General features: G+C 30.4%; 2 protein-coding genes across 2 annotated transcripts; one reads left to right on the forward strand and one right to left on the reverse strand.

The window, feature by feature from the left end:
- Positions 1 to 245: 245 nt before the first annotated feature.
- GAUT14 (galacturonosyltransferase 14) lies at positions 246 to 7,515 on the reverse strand. The gene is made up of 6 exons (XM_047311301.2): positions 7,167 to 7,515; positions 6,220 to 6,275; positions 5,973 to 6,128; positions 3,284 to 3,874; positions 1,562 to 1,864; positions 246 to 1,227 (listed from the first exon to the last, which is right to left on the reverse strand). Exons 1-6 carry the CDS (start codon positions 7,381 to 7,383, stop codon positions 943 to 945), a joined length of 1,608 nt encoding a protein of 535 aa, XP_047167257.2. The 5' UTR covers positions 7,384 to 7,515; the 3' UTR covers positions 246 to 942.
- A 4,349-nt stretch (positions 7,516 to 11,864) lies between these two features.
- On the forward strand, positions 11,865 to 12,588 carry LOC148199215 (LYR family of Fe/S cluster biogenesis protein). The gene is made up of 2 exons (XM_088112115.1): positions 11,865 to 12,215; positions 12,318 to 12,588. The coding sequence occupies exon 1, from the start codon at positions 11,926 to 11,928 to the stop codon at positions 12,208 to 12,210; it is 285 nt and encodes a 94-aa protein (XP_087968241.1). The 5' UTR covers positions 11,865 to 11,925; the 3' UTR covers positions 12,211 to 12,215; positions 12,318 to 12,588.
- The last annotated feature ends 2,155 nt before the right edge of the window (positions 12,589 to 14,743 follow it).

Below are 14,743 nucleotides of genomic sequence, written 5' to 3' on the forward strand. Positions count from 1 at the left end.
TAGTACAACGTCTTTTTCTCATTAATTTTCTTAACGAATGTGATTGAAGCGTCTTCAATATTTCTTACCAAAAAAGACAAGCTTTTGTTACCATGTAAGTAGCACTTGACTTCCAAAAGATTTCCATTTTAATTTTGCTCATTACTCTCCTGCGGGGAAATGGGGAACATTGTGCACTAACAAAGTTGTTAAAGCATGCGGCACAAAATTTGAGTACAATTATGACCCGGCATTGCAAGGATAGAGAAGAGAGAAAAATGAATTTTCTGCACATTTGCAATGTCTTGTAATAGTACATAACGAATAACAATATATATTATATATCCTACAAACAGTTCCCCAATTCAATGAACCCGTAACGAAGCAATCTCATGAACTACTCCTAGAATTCACCATCATGATATCAAATCAAAGCAGGTGAAGGTAAAAATTGGCACTAACAAAAATTAAGAAACTAAAAAATGAAGGGTAAAATGCTGCTCTAGAGGGGGGAACCTCGCAAATTAACTGCCCTAGCTAGCACTTGTGTTCTCAACACCAACTAGATTGATGAAACATGCCTGATTTTTTTATCTCCAGCATCCAATTTATTCTCCAATAATCCACTATGGAATCTTTGCTATATTTGTCCCATAGAAGACCAATAATAGTATATCCTTTCACAAACCAAAATTAGAGGATGTGTTTCTATGTCAAAACTCAAGGACCCAAATGATTCTTTAAGGCCGTGCAGTGACGGTGGTGTCGTATGTAAAAATGTAGGGAATGGAAGCAAATCCACCCAGTGTTTTTTACCAATTGGCCCTCTCAACCAATTTTATATTTGCCTTGTCAAATTCATCTTGAAGAAAATTTCAAGCTGAAAAATTTTAGATGAAACCTGTATTACTCGTCCCTTTCATATTCACTGTTGTACAAAATATTGCGCTCCTTGCTGGCAGACTATGATTCCAGGATATGACAGTTCCTCAAAAAATCATTAGAATAGTTGACATATTTGGTCCAAAATGGACGAAGATGTTCAAAGCCAATTTGCAACCAAGGTTTTGATTGACCATTGTAGTGAATAACTGCAGCCTTTTTCACACTCTCAATATTGGTATTGTTCTGATAACCCAATCCAAGCATGTGCCAAGAGGGATCAATTGGGTGAACGAGACCTTTAAATGCAATCAAAGCAGGAGGCAGCGTTCCTAGCTTCCACATTGACAGGTTTGACTTCAGATTCTGCCATAGTGAAGTTGTCAATAAATATATTCTTGGGTAACAGGAACATTGCAAGACCAAATGCCCAAGAACTAAATGCCCAAAAATTCCCAATCCCCAGCCCCCCTCTTTCAGCTTCACAGGGGGCTCGATAAGAAGAACAAAAACAGAAGGAAACAAAAGGTCACCTTAGTGACCATGCAGATATTTTAAGCCATTCAATCAGTTGCCACACAAGGTTAATTTATAATAATGCGTGGATTTTGTATGAACCTCAACTTATAGAAAATCAAAGAATAATTTAATGTTTTGAAAAACCAAAATTATATTAGTCAGAATCTATTTGGAATTTTACCTCTTTCAGCCAAGAATGATATGTTTCTCTTATATTAGTTCTTCTCCATGCCCGAAGATCAAAGATATTCATTCCATAAGCCCATGCACACTCATCAGGGTCCAAATTCCTTGCAATGAGGGGGTGAGAAAAATTGAAGTAGTTCCTAAAATGCTTAGACATGACCCAGTCGTCCTCACCTCTGCAAGTTTCCACAGCTCCATTAACTTTTCCTTCCAGGTCAATTTCCCAAAGTGGAGACAAGTCACGCTGAATTACCACATCATCATCCAAAAACACCACCTTGTCAAGGTTTGGGAAAAGCTGTTTGACATACAAGACTAACACAATCAGCACAAATATATCAAACAGAATACAATTTATGTTCAAAAGAGAATTACTGCAATAACAAGAATATTTACCTATTGTCAATATTAGTATTATTAAAAAGTAAAGACTGATGAAAGCAACACAACGCAAAAACAACTAAAGTTAATAATTATCTAATTAAACAAACAACTGAAGGGGAGAGAGGGGAACATTCCTCTATGATAGGGACTTGGGAATTATAAGATGCCTAAGTCTCATATCAAGTATTATGGGATGCTTGCTGAAATATTTAAGTGTTTGGCATTCCACAGCTGACATTTAGCTTTTAAAGGTGAGTTCTTTGTGTTTGGGTGCTTATTAATGTCTCTTGTTAATGTCTTAAAAAAAGGCTACCCATGGACAAAGGCTTTCGATCCATGGAAGGTTTTTTGACATATGAAAAAGTTGAATGAAGTGTTGTTGTAGACTTCCACTTTTAAAGAATATGCTATGATAGGGACTTGGGTATTATGGGTGTCTAAGTCTTACATAAATTACTATGGGATGTTCAGCACAGTACTTAAGAGCTTGGTTTTCCCCCTTAACAATTAGCTTTTAGAGGTGAGTTCCTCATGTGCTCTTCACTCTATTCATAGCACTGAAAAATAGAGAAATTGTACAATTTGCAAGGATATTATCTTTAATCTTAAATAAAAAGGGACATAACGCAACTTCCAAGGGTTTCCCTTTTACAGTTGATCCAATATTCAGATCTCCGATACTAACAACTAAGACTGCCCTCTCTTCCGCACTTTTCCCCTCAATTGAAGCTAAGGCTTTGATACTGCCCCTTTCAACTATTTAACCGCCAAAAAGTTTTAACTGTCATATTCCTTATAATTGCTTTGTATCACTTCAGTTGGCTTTCTTTTATTCTTTGTTCATCTCCAATCATATTTCATGCTTCATGTTCTATAAATTCCTAGAAGCAACTTAGGCAAAATAGCAAATATTTGGTTTGAATTAAGTCTGCACAACATATTCTGTGTTTTAAAACATGGTTTTATGTTCTCTTAAATCACTGTAGTTTGTAAAATGTTCAGAGGCATTCAGTGCCTATAGGAACTTTTACCATTACAAATTCAGTTTATAAAAGCACACATAAAAGTACAACGCAGTAATTTACACCAAAATGTTCAGCTTCAGTATCAGTTAATTGTTCATATATTTTGTTACATTAATTGTCCATTTTTTAATGTTACGTTCAATTTAACATACAAAATCACATATAATATAAGATACAAAAATAATAACAAAAACCAATGAATTGCATTAGGGTAAATTATGGCTTGAAAAGTATCAACAGTATATAGTGAGTGTACGAGAAAGACGAAGGAAGAAATCAGAAAGCGCATCGTAATCAATGCAATTTACCTCTGGTAAGTATATACGGAGGTGGTTGAGTAAAGATATGTACTTCGGACTTCTCGCCTGCAATTTAGATGCAAATTTACGTGGACTAGTATCACTGAGATTGGCTCCTGCTAGATGATTCCCATGGTAGTAATTCCTGATCCCGTTTTGATTTTCTACAGCTTCAAGTACTGGGACATTCTCTCTAGTTAACCAGTCAAATTGGTGAATTCCTTTGATTTCGATTACAGCAGGGTTGACTGGATTCAGTGCAAACCATGAGTGCATACCCGCATACGTTTTTTTATCAGTGATCACATGGAAGACTATTTTCTCAGGTTTCAGAGATGATTGGACAGTTGAAGTAACAACTACTGAAGCAGCCAAGATGTTATCAGTTGACAGAATAAAATGGTGGTGCGAGTTGTCAGAAAGTAAAGGAAGTAATTCTGGAGGAGGCAATTGTTTGCGTGCATGGGCATTTGATGAATATTCATCAGTGAGACGCAAAGACAGACAATGAATCCCTTTAGGGATAGAACTTGCAGCAAAATGTTTATTCATCAGCTCTGAAAATTTAGACTCTCTGATTTCTCTCTCAAGTTTTTCCATCTGCTCAAGAAACACGGCACTTTAACAAAGATCAATAAAAAATCACCATTTATTACAAATTTCAATACAACAACGGTAATGTATAGTCTGAAAAGTGCAACTAAGCTATTGCAATATGAATTAAAAATATGGATATACTCGTGCTAAAGTTTCACACATCAACCTTGACTCTACTCATACAATTTCTCAGGGTCTTGATGGGGATGCATAAACCGATGGTTATAGTTTGAGTAGTTAACGTTGCAGACTGATGATAATGACAGTACTAATGAATATTTGTTTTTTGAAAGACTACAGTTATATATAACAGATGAAAAGGAAGAGCCTTTCTCCCTGATATAACAAAGAGAAAAAAATACTTGAACGAACATGACACTTGAATCACATATTGGTGGGTGTGGAGGGTGGATGGGAATGGAGGAAAATAGGTGAGAGATTGTCGTGTAAAAAATATCACGATAGCAATATCTAATGTGTGTTTCAACAGCATCAATTTTGAGGATTTTATTATAGAATTTTAAAACTATATATAAGGATTTAATTAGTCTTTAAAGTACAATAAACTAGTTAAAGATTTAAGGAAAATACAAAGATTTTCAGATTAATTTACACTTGAACTACGATGTTTACTAGAATATTACTAATAAAAATGTTGCAGGTTCAAAGGACACATCAGACTCTTTCCCCCAAGTCAATGTTATTTGCAGGGCTTGCTCAGAATCAGTTCCACAACTATTCTTACATAGCTAGTTTTAGCATATATCCTTGGAACAATTATTTACGGTCAAGTTCAACAGTTTTGGAAGAAATAACAAGGCTAAAATTGTAATAATGTGCAATATACACAACATTTTAATGAATACGGGTGGATAACTATAGTACCTAAGGATATTTTTGTTTTTGTGCACAGCAACTGATTTGGGATAATATTAGACAATTGGCTTCCGTTTAGTCTGAAGTACAAAGCCTTTTTGATGGAACTCGTCCATGAGATATGTTGAGCGATAGGGCATCTTGGCTCCATTAATGTAAAGTTTTTCTTTGTTGTTTTTGTGTTTTGCACTTATGTTAAGGAGAATTCCTAATCCACCAAATTCATCGTAATTTCTTCAATTCATCTTAATTTACTTTTTAAATGAAACACAGGGCGTCAGCTTCAGTTACAGGTTAAATTAAATATACAAAAGCTAAAAGATGCGCAGATATAATATAAGCAGCTTGAGGATAAAATATTGTATTTCTAAGTGCAACATATTATTATTATTATTATCTATATACAAGAAAAGTGCAACAACCAGAGAACTTTATCCATCTAATAGCAGTATGATTTGTTTGGAAAACACCTGCAAAAAGTCTCCAATAAGCTACACAAGACACATTACCAGTATAGACAGCAGGATTAACTAGTGCTAGACATGTAAGAAACCTCTCCATTCTACAGTTTCCTTTACAACCCATGGTGAAAAACTGAAGGGAAGGACAATCATGGTTTTATCTATCTTTTGGAATAGCGGCATCATACCAAATTCAAGTAAAATGATAAATGGCAGTCATGGTAGATGAAAAGCCAGTATATCTATAGTAAAAGCAATAAAATAATATTGGTCAAGAACAAATCAACCAAGTTAGCAGCAACATCAACAAAAGCAAGACAACCCTTTCCCCCCAGTCAAAAAGTAAATTAACATCGAAGCATAGCATCTACATAACTCAAAAGTGTTGTCAAATCTCTCCCTAGATAAAACGAAACCGTGTTTAGATTTTTCTTTTCCTTTTCTAATATTACTTAAAGATGAACCAAAAAAAGCAATCTAATTGTAAAAATTGAAAATCTAAATCTCAAACAGTCAGTACTCATTCTACCAAACAATACAAAATCAGGTCTAGCAAGACTTCCATCCAAAGCCAAAGACCCGTACATTCAAATCATTCAGAACACACAACAAAATAATAAAAAAAACGTATCTTCCTAGTAAGCCATAACACATGAAATTTTAAAATGTTGATAGAATTCAATTTGAGACAACCTATTCGTTGCACAATATCAATTAATCAAGAAACAGACAACACTTCGTCTTGAACGATTCAAGCAACTTACCATTCCCCTTAGCATGATTGCAAAAGTTTTTGCATCATACTGATTGTTCTTCATATCAGAAACCAGTTGATCAAAAGAATCTGGCAGCTTTAGATCAGGTGGAATTTCCCCAGCCTTCACTTCGTTAAGGATCTTGTAAAAATCTCTAACTAGTCTCTGCAACATCATTGATTGCATTATAACCACTCAGGTTCAGAAAGCAACTTAAACCAAAACTATATTGGATATGATAATAAAAATTGTTTACCCCTGAATCGTCAACCCTACCAAGAAGCCTTGGCCCCAACCGCCTACCTAAGCAATCTGGAGCACGGAATAAGAAATCAATTAATGTTCTAAAACAAGCACAATGGGAGGGTGAGAGATAAAGAAAAGCATAAATAATAAATTTCCAGAACCTATTCCGGATATCTTAAAAAAGTGACATACAGCTGATGTTTTGGTAAGAGAGAAACAGATAGAGCAAAACTTCTATCATCAACAACATACTGAAAACAGCCGAACCAAGCATGCTTAGGCAGGAACTTAAAAAATCAAACATCGCCCATAATGTTTTTCCCTGACATGTCACAGCAGCACAAATAGTTATCCAGTCAAGAACAAGAGGAAACTTTTCATTCCTCAAATGCAATACTAAACAGCCTAAACAATTCAGAAACACTTGCCGCAAAAAGCATCTCCATCCCATCACTAATTTTCAAGCTCACATGAAATCAAGAACCACCCATACAGAACACTTCAATAACACAGTCACACTTCAAAATTTAGATCCTAAAACATAAGGACGCATAATACATTAACACTAGCCAGCAGCTACAAAACTATCAACAGGAAAAACACCTTCAGAAATTGCATTACCTCAACAAAAGTTTTATTATCTATCTCACTAAGAATCAACTACATGGATAAGAAGCCACCCTCAATTCTCCTAAACACCAAACACAGATCACTAACAACAAACAACTGCAAAAACAAAGCATCCCACCAGGTGAGGTCAGTCACCGGATCAGGCGGTCATACACAATTATTGCTATGTAAATCTAAAACAATTCCACCGCCAAATCTTCATTTCTTAGAAATCCCATCACATGCATACAAACAACAAACACAATGTCCAAATCGTGATCTAGCTTATAAAAGAAATGAAGAATAAAATCGGAAGGGGCAAAGATGAAAGGGAGTGGGAAAGAGTACCAAAGGAGGAGCACTTGTTGACACCTTCGAGGGTGACGAGAGCGGTGAGAATGAAGACAAAAGGCAACAAGAAAGCGAGGATGAGGATGGTGTGGAAGAGGGTTCGATAGGAAATGTGGCGAGCTGCGACCTTGATCTTCATCAAGTCAATAAACCCATTGTTGTTGCTGCTCGATATCGTGATGCTTCTCATGCTCGGCGAGAAGTGAAGCTGCATCGTCGTTCGCGCAGCCCCACCGCCGCAACAACCCTACCACCACCACCACAACCCCAAAACGACAACGACAACCCCCATGCCCACACCATCACATTCCCATCATTCCGATCTCAAAACCACACGCCCTATCCAACCCTGTCAATCCCACGCAAGATTGTCAAAAATAATCGATCGAGGTTGAGGTTCACGTTCGGGCTAAGCTTCCAGTTCCTCTCCCATGGATCGATCAACAATGAGAGAGAGTGTGTGTGGGAGGGACAAAAGATGGAGAAAGAGAAGAGAGAAATTTTTGGGTCTTTTTTTCTCTTTTCTTTTTATTTTTTTATTTTTATTTTCATTTTTTTGCTCACTTTGTGCGGAGCCTTCTCATTGGTCCGATCTAAAATTTCGTTTTCCCCAAAAAAAATATGAAAAAAAATTAAAAAACATTGTAATTGTATTATGAGTCAAAATCTGAAAAGCGTGTTGTGCTTAGAGAGAGAAATGTGGTGAGTGTTTGACCTTGAGATTAGGGATTTAATACCTAAATTTGGATGTTTACTATGTTTATGGACAATGTTCAAACCATTATGTGAATACCATTATGTGGAAATTAGTCCTTAGTTTTGGTTTAAGTTTCTTGATTTTGCGTTTGTGTGAGGTTGTGTTAGGGAAGGTGATTAGGGAAAATTAGGGTTATTAAGAGCTTGGGATGTAAGAAGAGTACTAGTTTAGATTATGAGATAGGAAATTACAGACTAATTCTTCTGAAATATGAGATGTGAAATCTCTTAATATGTATTATCTTAAATACACTAATTTAAGGATGAAACTTCTAACTACAATTTAAATAATATACTTAGTTGGAATCAATTAAATTTAAGAAGAATATAAGGTAAGAAAAACCGCGATATTTGTTGAGAATATAAGGTAATCTTAGTTGTAATATTGCAAATGAAAAATAAACCCTGTACGAATTTAAGTAATACAATTTTAAAAAATAAAATATAAATAATTATGTAATTATATTTACTTTTAAATCAACTTGAATCCAAAGTATAGAGTAGCATCTTAAGCTGAGTTGGAATTTGGAGGATATGATTAAAGAATACAAAACGATTTATATTAACAATGACAGGTGTCAAAATCTGAGAAAATGAAATGTGTGGAATCAATGAAAGTAACATGCTTTCATGTGCAGGGTGATTCATTCTCCGTTATCCTTCACCACACTTGGAAATTGCTAAAGGATTATCATATTCTTTCATTAAATTGAATAATACAATTTTTTTTCTTTTAAAGATGAAAAATTGGGTCTAAAATATTTAAAGAAGAAAAATTTTAAATTAGTGAATGTATCTTTTGTAAAAAAAAGATTAAAAAAAAACATTGGAGCAACTTTTAAAAACCATCTAATCTTTCTTTATTTTGGTCTCTCTTTGTAGCCACATTTGAGTGTTGATAAATTAGCTCCACAAAAAGGAAGAACATAGGTTCCATAAATGTTAACAATATGAAAGAATGTAGCCAAAGGCATGTGGAGAGGGAATTACCCTATTTTATTGGTGTTTTTGACCTACACTTGTAATATTGTTCTGATTTTTAATGTGATAAATTATTTGGAATAAATTAGGAAACCAAATTCAAAAACATGTATATACTTATCAACCATTGTTTTATTTATAATTTATTATAAAAAAAATTATTTGCTAGCAATTTTATTCCAACTTTCAATATAATAAATTGTTTGAAATTATGTAAAATATCAAAATTGATAATTATGAAAAATGCATATAATTATGGAATTTAATATTATAGTAAATTAGAAATTACTTACAATTATATATAATTATTTGGAATAATACTTAGGAATTAATTTTTGTGAAACCTGTTTTTGATGAGAATAATTAACTTATAACTTTAACTGATATTTTATATCCTTTTTGAAAAAGCGTTATTGTTTGTTGTGCTCTTAAAATGAATATACATATAGTTTTAGTGTTTAAATGATTTAAGTTTTATTTGAAAATGAGATCAAGAAATGGAATACGAGATGTTTATACTAAATGGATAAATATTTGTATATTGTTATGACTTTTTCCTTTTTGATTTTAAAATACAATTAAAGGTCAAAAGAATTCGAAATTTATAAAAAAAAAATCTCTATATATTTTATTAGATATTATAAGTGAATACTTCTTTTTATGTAAGATAACTATATATTTATAACTTACAATATTGTTAAGAGAGTTTGTCTGGCACAATCAGTTTAGAATTTAGAGACTAGTAATAAGTTGTTAAATTTAAATCTAAAATGATATTATTGAAGCATGTTTTATATAAATAAAATTGTATTATATATATATATATATATATATATATATATATATATATATATATATATATATTAATCTTTTTAAGCAAAGATTTATCACAATTAAATTTTATTGACAAAGTTTCAAAATTTTCCAAATTTCTATTATTGAGTACATATTTTATGGGTTAATGTTAAGCTGGTACAGTTTAAATATGTCAAATGTTTGTTTTATTTTTTTGTAAATAATGTTTCTTTTGTATGTCTCACGAGTGGATCTCCTCACAAAGACTTTTCTACATCAACAAATTTATTTTCTTTTTGAGAATATGTTAAAGTTGTTTGATGTCAGTTATCATGTTTCATAGAAAGAGTTAATGTTTTACAAATACCATCAATCTCGTACGAATTTACATTTTACTAAAATTTAGATAAAAGTTATTTGTCTTACGTTTTATAAATTGTGTTGCATGAAAAACACTTAACACATCTTTATACTTGAACGTGGATAGGTGCAACTTAAAAAATAATACATTATATGACAATTAGAAAGGATTCTTAACAACTTTTTTTTCTAATAATTTATAAATTAAAGATACTTTAAAATAATAAAGAAGGTTGACCATGATGAAACTAATACTACTTTTGAAATCTTTAACTTAAGCTATAACTTTTGAAATTTCAACAATATGTGTATTCATTAGATGATCTAAAAGAATTTCTAATATTAGTGATCGAGAGTGTGGAATAAAATTTAAGTTTACTCAAAAAGAAAAAATTGAGATTAGAGTTTGTGGAGAAGGAAGTGAATGAAAATACGAAAACGGATTGTTAATAGAGGGAATGTGTGACGACGATTGGGAGTGATGACAAAGAAATAGAGTTTTTAAGTATGAAAAGGTGTGAAAAAAATAATGAGTATATGACATCAAACGCAAATAGACGATGTTTTTATAAAAGAGACACTCAGAATAACATGCGAAAAAAAAGATAATCTCAACATGTGTTTCATTATATAATGAAGATAATATATCTATTTATATATATATATATATATATATATATATATATATATATATATATATATATATATATATATATATATATAATAGCATGATCTAAGAAATTTAATTATATTTATTAAGTATATATGTTGATCTATTATACCACTGCACTCTAATTTTGTTTGTAAATGTGCTTCAAACAATTAAGTTTAACTAAAAGTTTGAGATCTAAATAATGATTGTTTGTGTTATTTATAAATTGTTGTGTTTCATACAATTTAGTCATAAAGTTATAATTCAAATAATATATATTTTCTCAATTAGAAGTAGTTGACGTCAAAAACACCTAATCTTGAAAATAAATTCAATTGCATTAATAAAAGAAAACTCAATACAATCTTTATTTAGAAGCAAATTAGTATAAATTTTTTTAGAGTAAATCTTGCCTTGGTTTTTTTATTGCACGTCACTAAAATGTTATTAACTAGAAAAGGAAAGTTTTTCCTAAACAAGATTTATGAAATTAGATTGAGAATAGTCTATCAAGTTAATATATAACTGCATGATTCAATATAACGACAAATCTATTGAACTAGCAAAAACAATAAATTACTGCATGATTCAATTATTCGTTCTTAAAGTAAATTGTATGTTTTCACTTTGATACTTAGACTAATTTATTTTGCAATACAATTTATAAATTAATATTAATATTTTGCAACTTATAAAAACTTTAACAATTTTTTAAATATTAAAATACATACATTAACTTTAAACTATGAAAAATAATTTCCTTTAGTTTATCAGTCATCCATCATCTCGATAATTCGTAGGCTACATTTAAATTTCGGTACCCTTCTAATTTTTTATCTGAAATTTTGATATTCTTAATAATTGTTGGTTACAAATTTTAAAAAGTCATAACTTTGACTTACTCTTTAATATTTTTATTCGTATATTTTAAGTCATTAAATTTTAACAACATCTTAGATAAATATTTTAGGTATAAGAATCAATTAAATAAAAATAAAAAGAAATTGAATCAAATTATGAACTGTGCAATTATAGAAAAAAAAAGTAAATATATTAAAAAAGAAAGAGGCAGAAAAAATAGAGTAGGTTTTAGTTGGAATTGATTTGGGCCAAGGTTTTTGGACCCAATAGGTATAAACCCACAGTCACTCAAATTCCCTTCAATTTTCTCTCGTATTATTCTCAATCTGTGTTCTGTATCTGAACTCAGCCATGAGTGCATCTTCTACTCCTTCACCCTCCCAAATCCTCTCTCTCTTCCGCTCCCTCCTACGCGTCGCACGAGACTTTCCCGATTACAACATCAGGGAGTACACCAAACGACGCACCATCGATGCGTTTCGGCAAAACGCCTCTCTCTCCGATCCATCTTCAATTTCCTCCGCCTATTCCCACGGCAAGTCTCAGCTCGCCGTCGTTAAACGGCAGGCCGTCGTGTACTCTCTCTACGCCTCTCCGCTCCGCAGCGTCATGGAACTCCAGCAAGTTCCTTTCTAGTAACGGTAACCTCTGGCATCACAGGGTTTAGGGTTTATGCCTCTTTGTGACGCTAATTTGTTACTTGCTGTATTGATTGATGATAGTTTGTGTTGGTATTGATTCAGGTTCTGAGAACTAATTCGAGACTTGTGTTTTCATAATCTGTAAGGAAGTGAAGATCTTTTCAGGTCTCAACCTAGAGTTGCTCTTTAATATCCTGCAGTCATTTTTTAGGACAACTTTATGCGTACTTTTTAAAATTTGAGTGGTGCTTTTCTATAATAAATGGAAAACCGTTTTCTAGGGTTTAGAAGGGATGGTTTAGTGTTTAAATTTGATAATTTTTTGTTTGATGGTGATATCAATTTGGTGAAATGCTTTTTGAGCTATTGTTAATATTGTCATGCCTCATTGTTAGCTGGGCAATGTTTTCTTTTGCTTAATTATTGGCTACTCCTGTAATTTTTGCAGGCCTTTCTTTTTGGGATTTCATAAATCTCAAATTGCAAATTAAGAAAAAAAAAAGTTTAAACTGAAAATTTGTAATGTCTGATTATTAGTTAAATAGATGATCAAATAGAGATGTGGTTGTGTCTTTAGTGCTCAGAAAGGAAGGTGTTGTGGAAGATATTGTTGGAGAGGTTGAGGAATCAAAGGCCAAACATAGAGGATGATAACACTGGGACAAGAAACTTGGTTTGGACTGTTTTTGATATCATGAAATTATAGGGATAAACCATCGGTTGATAGATAGAAAATTTTAATTAGTTATCAGATTATAATTATAATTGATCTCGATTGGGTTATTATTATTTTTAAATATGATGGAAGGTTGATAGATAGAAAATTTTAATTAGTTATCAGATTATAATTATAATTGATCTCGATTGGGTTATTATTATTTTTAAATATGATGGAAGTTAGTTATTTTTATTAGTGTTACGTGTCAATTTTTCTTTTAAATTATCATATGTTAAATGAAGATCTGTCATGTATAAAAGATAATAAGAGTATTTCATGTTAATGTTAGGACAAGTAATTTCATTGTAAAAAAGTTTAATTTAATTTGTTTGTTTATATTTTGTCTTAATTTAATTTTAATTTATTTTTAAACGATAATAATTTTATTGTTTTCTAAATTGAGATTAAATATAAATTTTATATAAATATTATAATAATATATTTATTAAAATTGATATTTTTATTAAATATATTTAATAATATTAAGTTTATTTAAATTTATATTTTACGTTAAATTTTATTTAAATTTTGTTTTATATATTTACATCTTAATAGTTTTTATATAAATATTAGTGTTGATTTAAAAATAACAATATTATAAATTTAAATGTAAAATTTTAAAATAGTTTTATAACAATTTAAAATAAATATTTTTAAATTTTTAAAATAAAATTTAAATAAATTTAATGTAAAATATTAATTTAAATAAATTTGACTTTATTAAAAATATATTTTAATAATTATAAAATTTACATGAAAGTTAATTTTGGTTTTAATTTAAAAAAGAATAAAATTGTTTTATCGTGAAAAAAAAAAGCCTGAGATTCAATAGAAACAAAATACAAATGAAAGAATTAAATTAAAAATTTTCATATTATGGTTGTTCTAAGAGTAATAATATTACATTCTTATTTGATACGTAACAATAAATTTTTTTTATGTTAAAAATTAAAAAGTTCACATGATGAATTATTGTTCAAAGAACTAAATTATATCACATTTTTTAAAATAAGAATTAAATTGAAATTAATTAAAATTTGATTATTTAATTGAAACTTTTGAACAAACATGAGAATTAACTCAGCAATTAAACCAAAATTACAAAAAAAAAATAGAAAAGAATTGTAAAATATTTTACAATGAAGAAATATTAAATTAAGAGATATACTGTGAATTATTTTTGTTATTATAAATTTGTTAAACAAACGGTAGAACATTGTACCATATAAAATTATTATGGAGAAATAAGTTGTGAATGGTTTTATAGGATTAGTGTTATATTTATAATTTATAACTTTCTTTCATATTTATAAATAAATTATACAAGTTTTTGCTATTTTGTTTTGATGTACACATATACATACATATTTATTTTTAAAGTACAGTATATTGAAGTATAGCACAATGTTTAAGTAACATATCCATGTATGTTTCATAATTGTTAATTAACATTATACTTTAATACAATAATTTTTTTTATCGGTTTGATTTTTTATATTTTTATGTTTAAGCGAATTGTTTGGCTTAAGAAATATTAAATTTAAAAAGTTTAAAGAAAATTGGATTAGATCAATTATTATTATTATTATTTTGGATAAGTTCAACTTTGAGCCCCCCTTGTCAAAATGTGGGTTTTTTTTGCCTTTTACCAAAATTACCATAATGAGTAAGTTTCCCAAAATCTAGGTTAATTGTGTTCATCCAAAAAAAATTGGTTAATTGTGTTTATCATGAACGACTTTATATTATGGAAGTCACAAAACATAACTTAAAATTTAATAAAGAAATAGTGAAATCACAAATAGATTTT

Source organism: Vigna umbellata, chromosome 4 (genome assembly GCF_029865625.1).
Source record: "Vigna umbellata cultivar VRB3 chromosome 4, Vumbellata_1.0, whole genome shotgun sequence".
Classification (NCBI taxonomy): Eukaryota; Viridiplantae; Streptophyta; class Magnoliopsida; order Fabales; family Fabaceae; genus Vigna; species Vigna umbellata.

Bases quoted from the DNA above. Each gene is read 5' to 3' on its own strand.
- GAUT14 (XM_047311301.2), bottom strand. From the start codon at position 7,383: ATGCAGCTTCACTTCTCGCCGAGCATGAGAAGCATCACGATATCGAGC. The intron at 1,865-3,283 runs GTAAATTGCATT...TATGTCAAACAG, and splicing joins TCCGTATATACTTACCAGAG to CTTTTCCCAAACCTTGACAA. The intron at 1,228-1,561 runs GTAAAATTCCAA...TCACTATGGCAG, and splicing joins ATCATTCTTGGCTGAAAGAG to AATCTGAAGTCAAACCTGTC.
- LOC148199215 (XM_088112115.1), top strand. From the start codon at position 11,926: ATGAGTGCATCTTCTACTCCTTCACCCTCCCAAATCCTCTCTCTCTTC.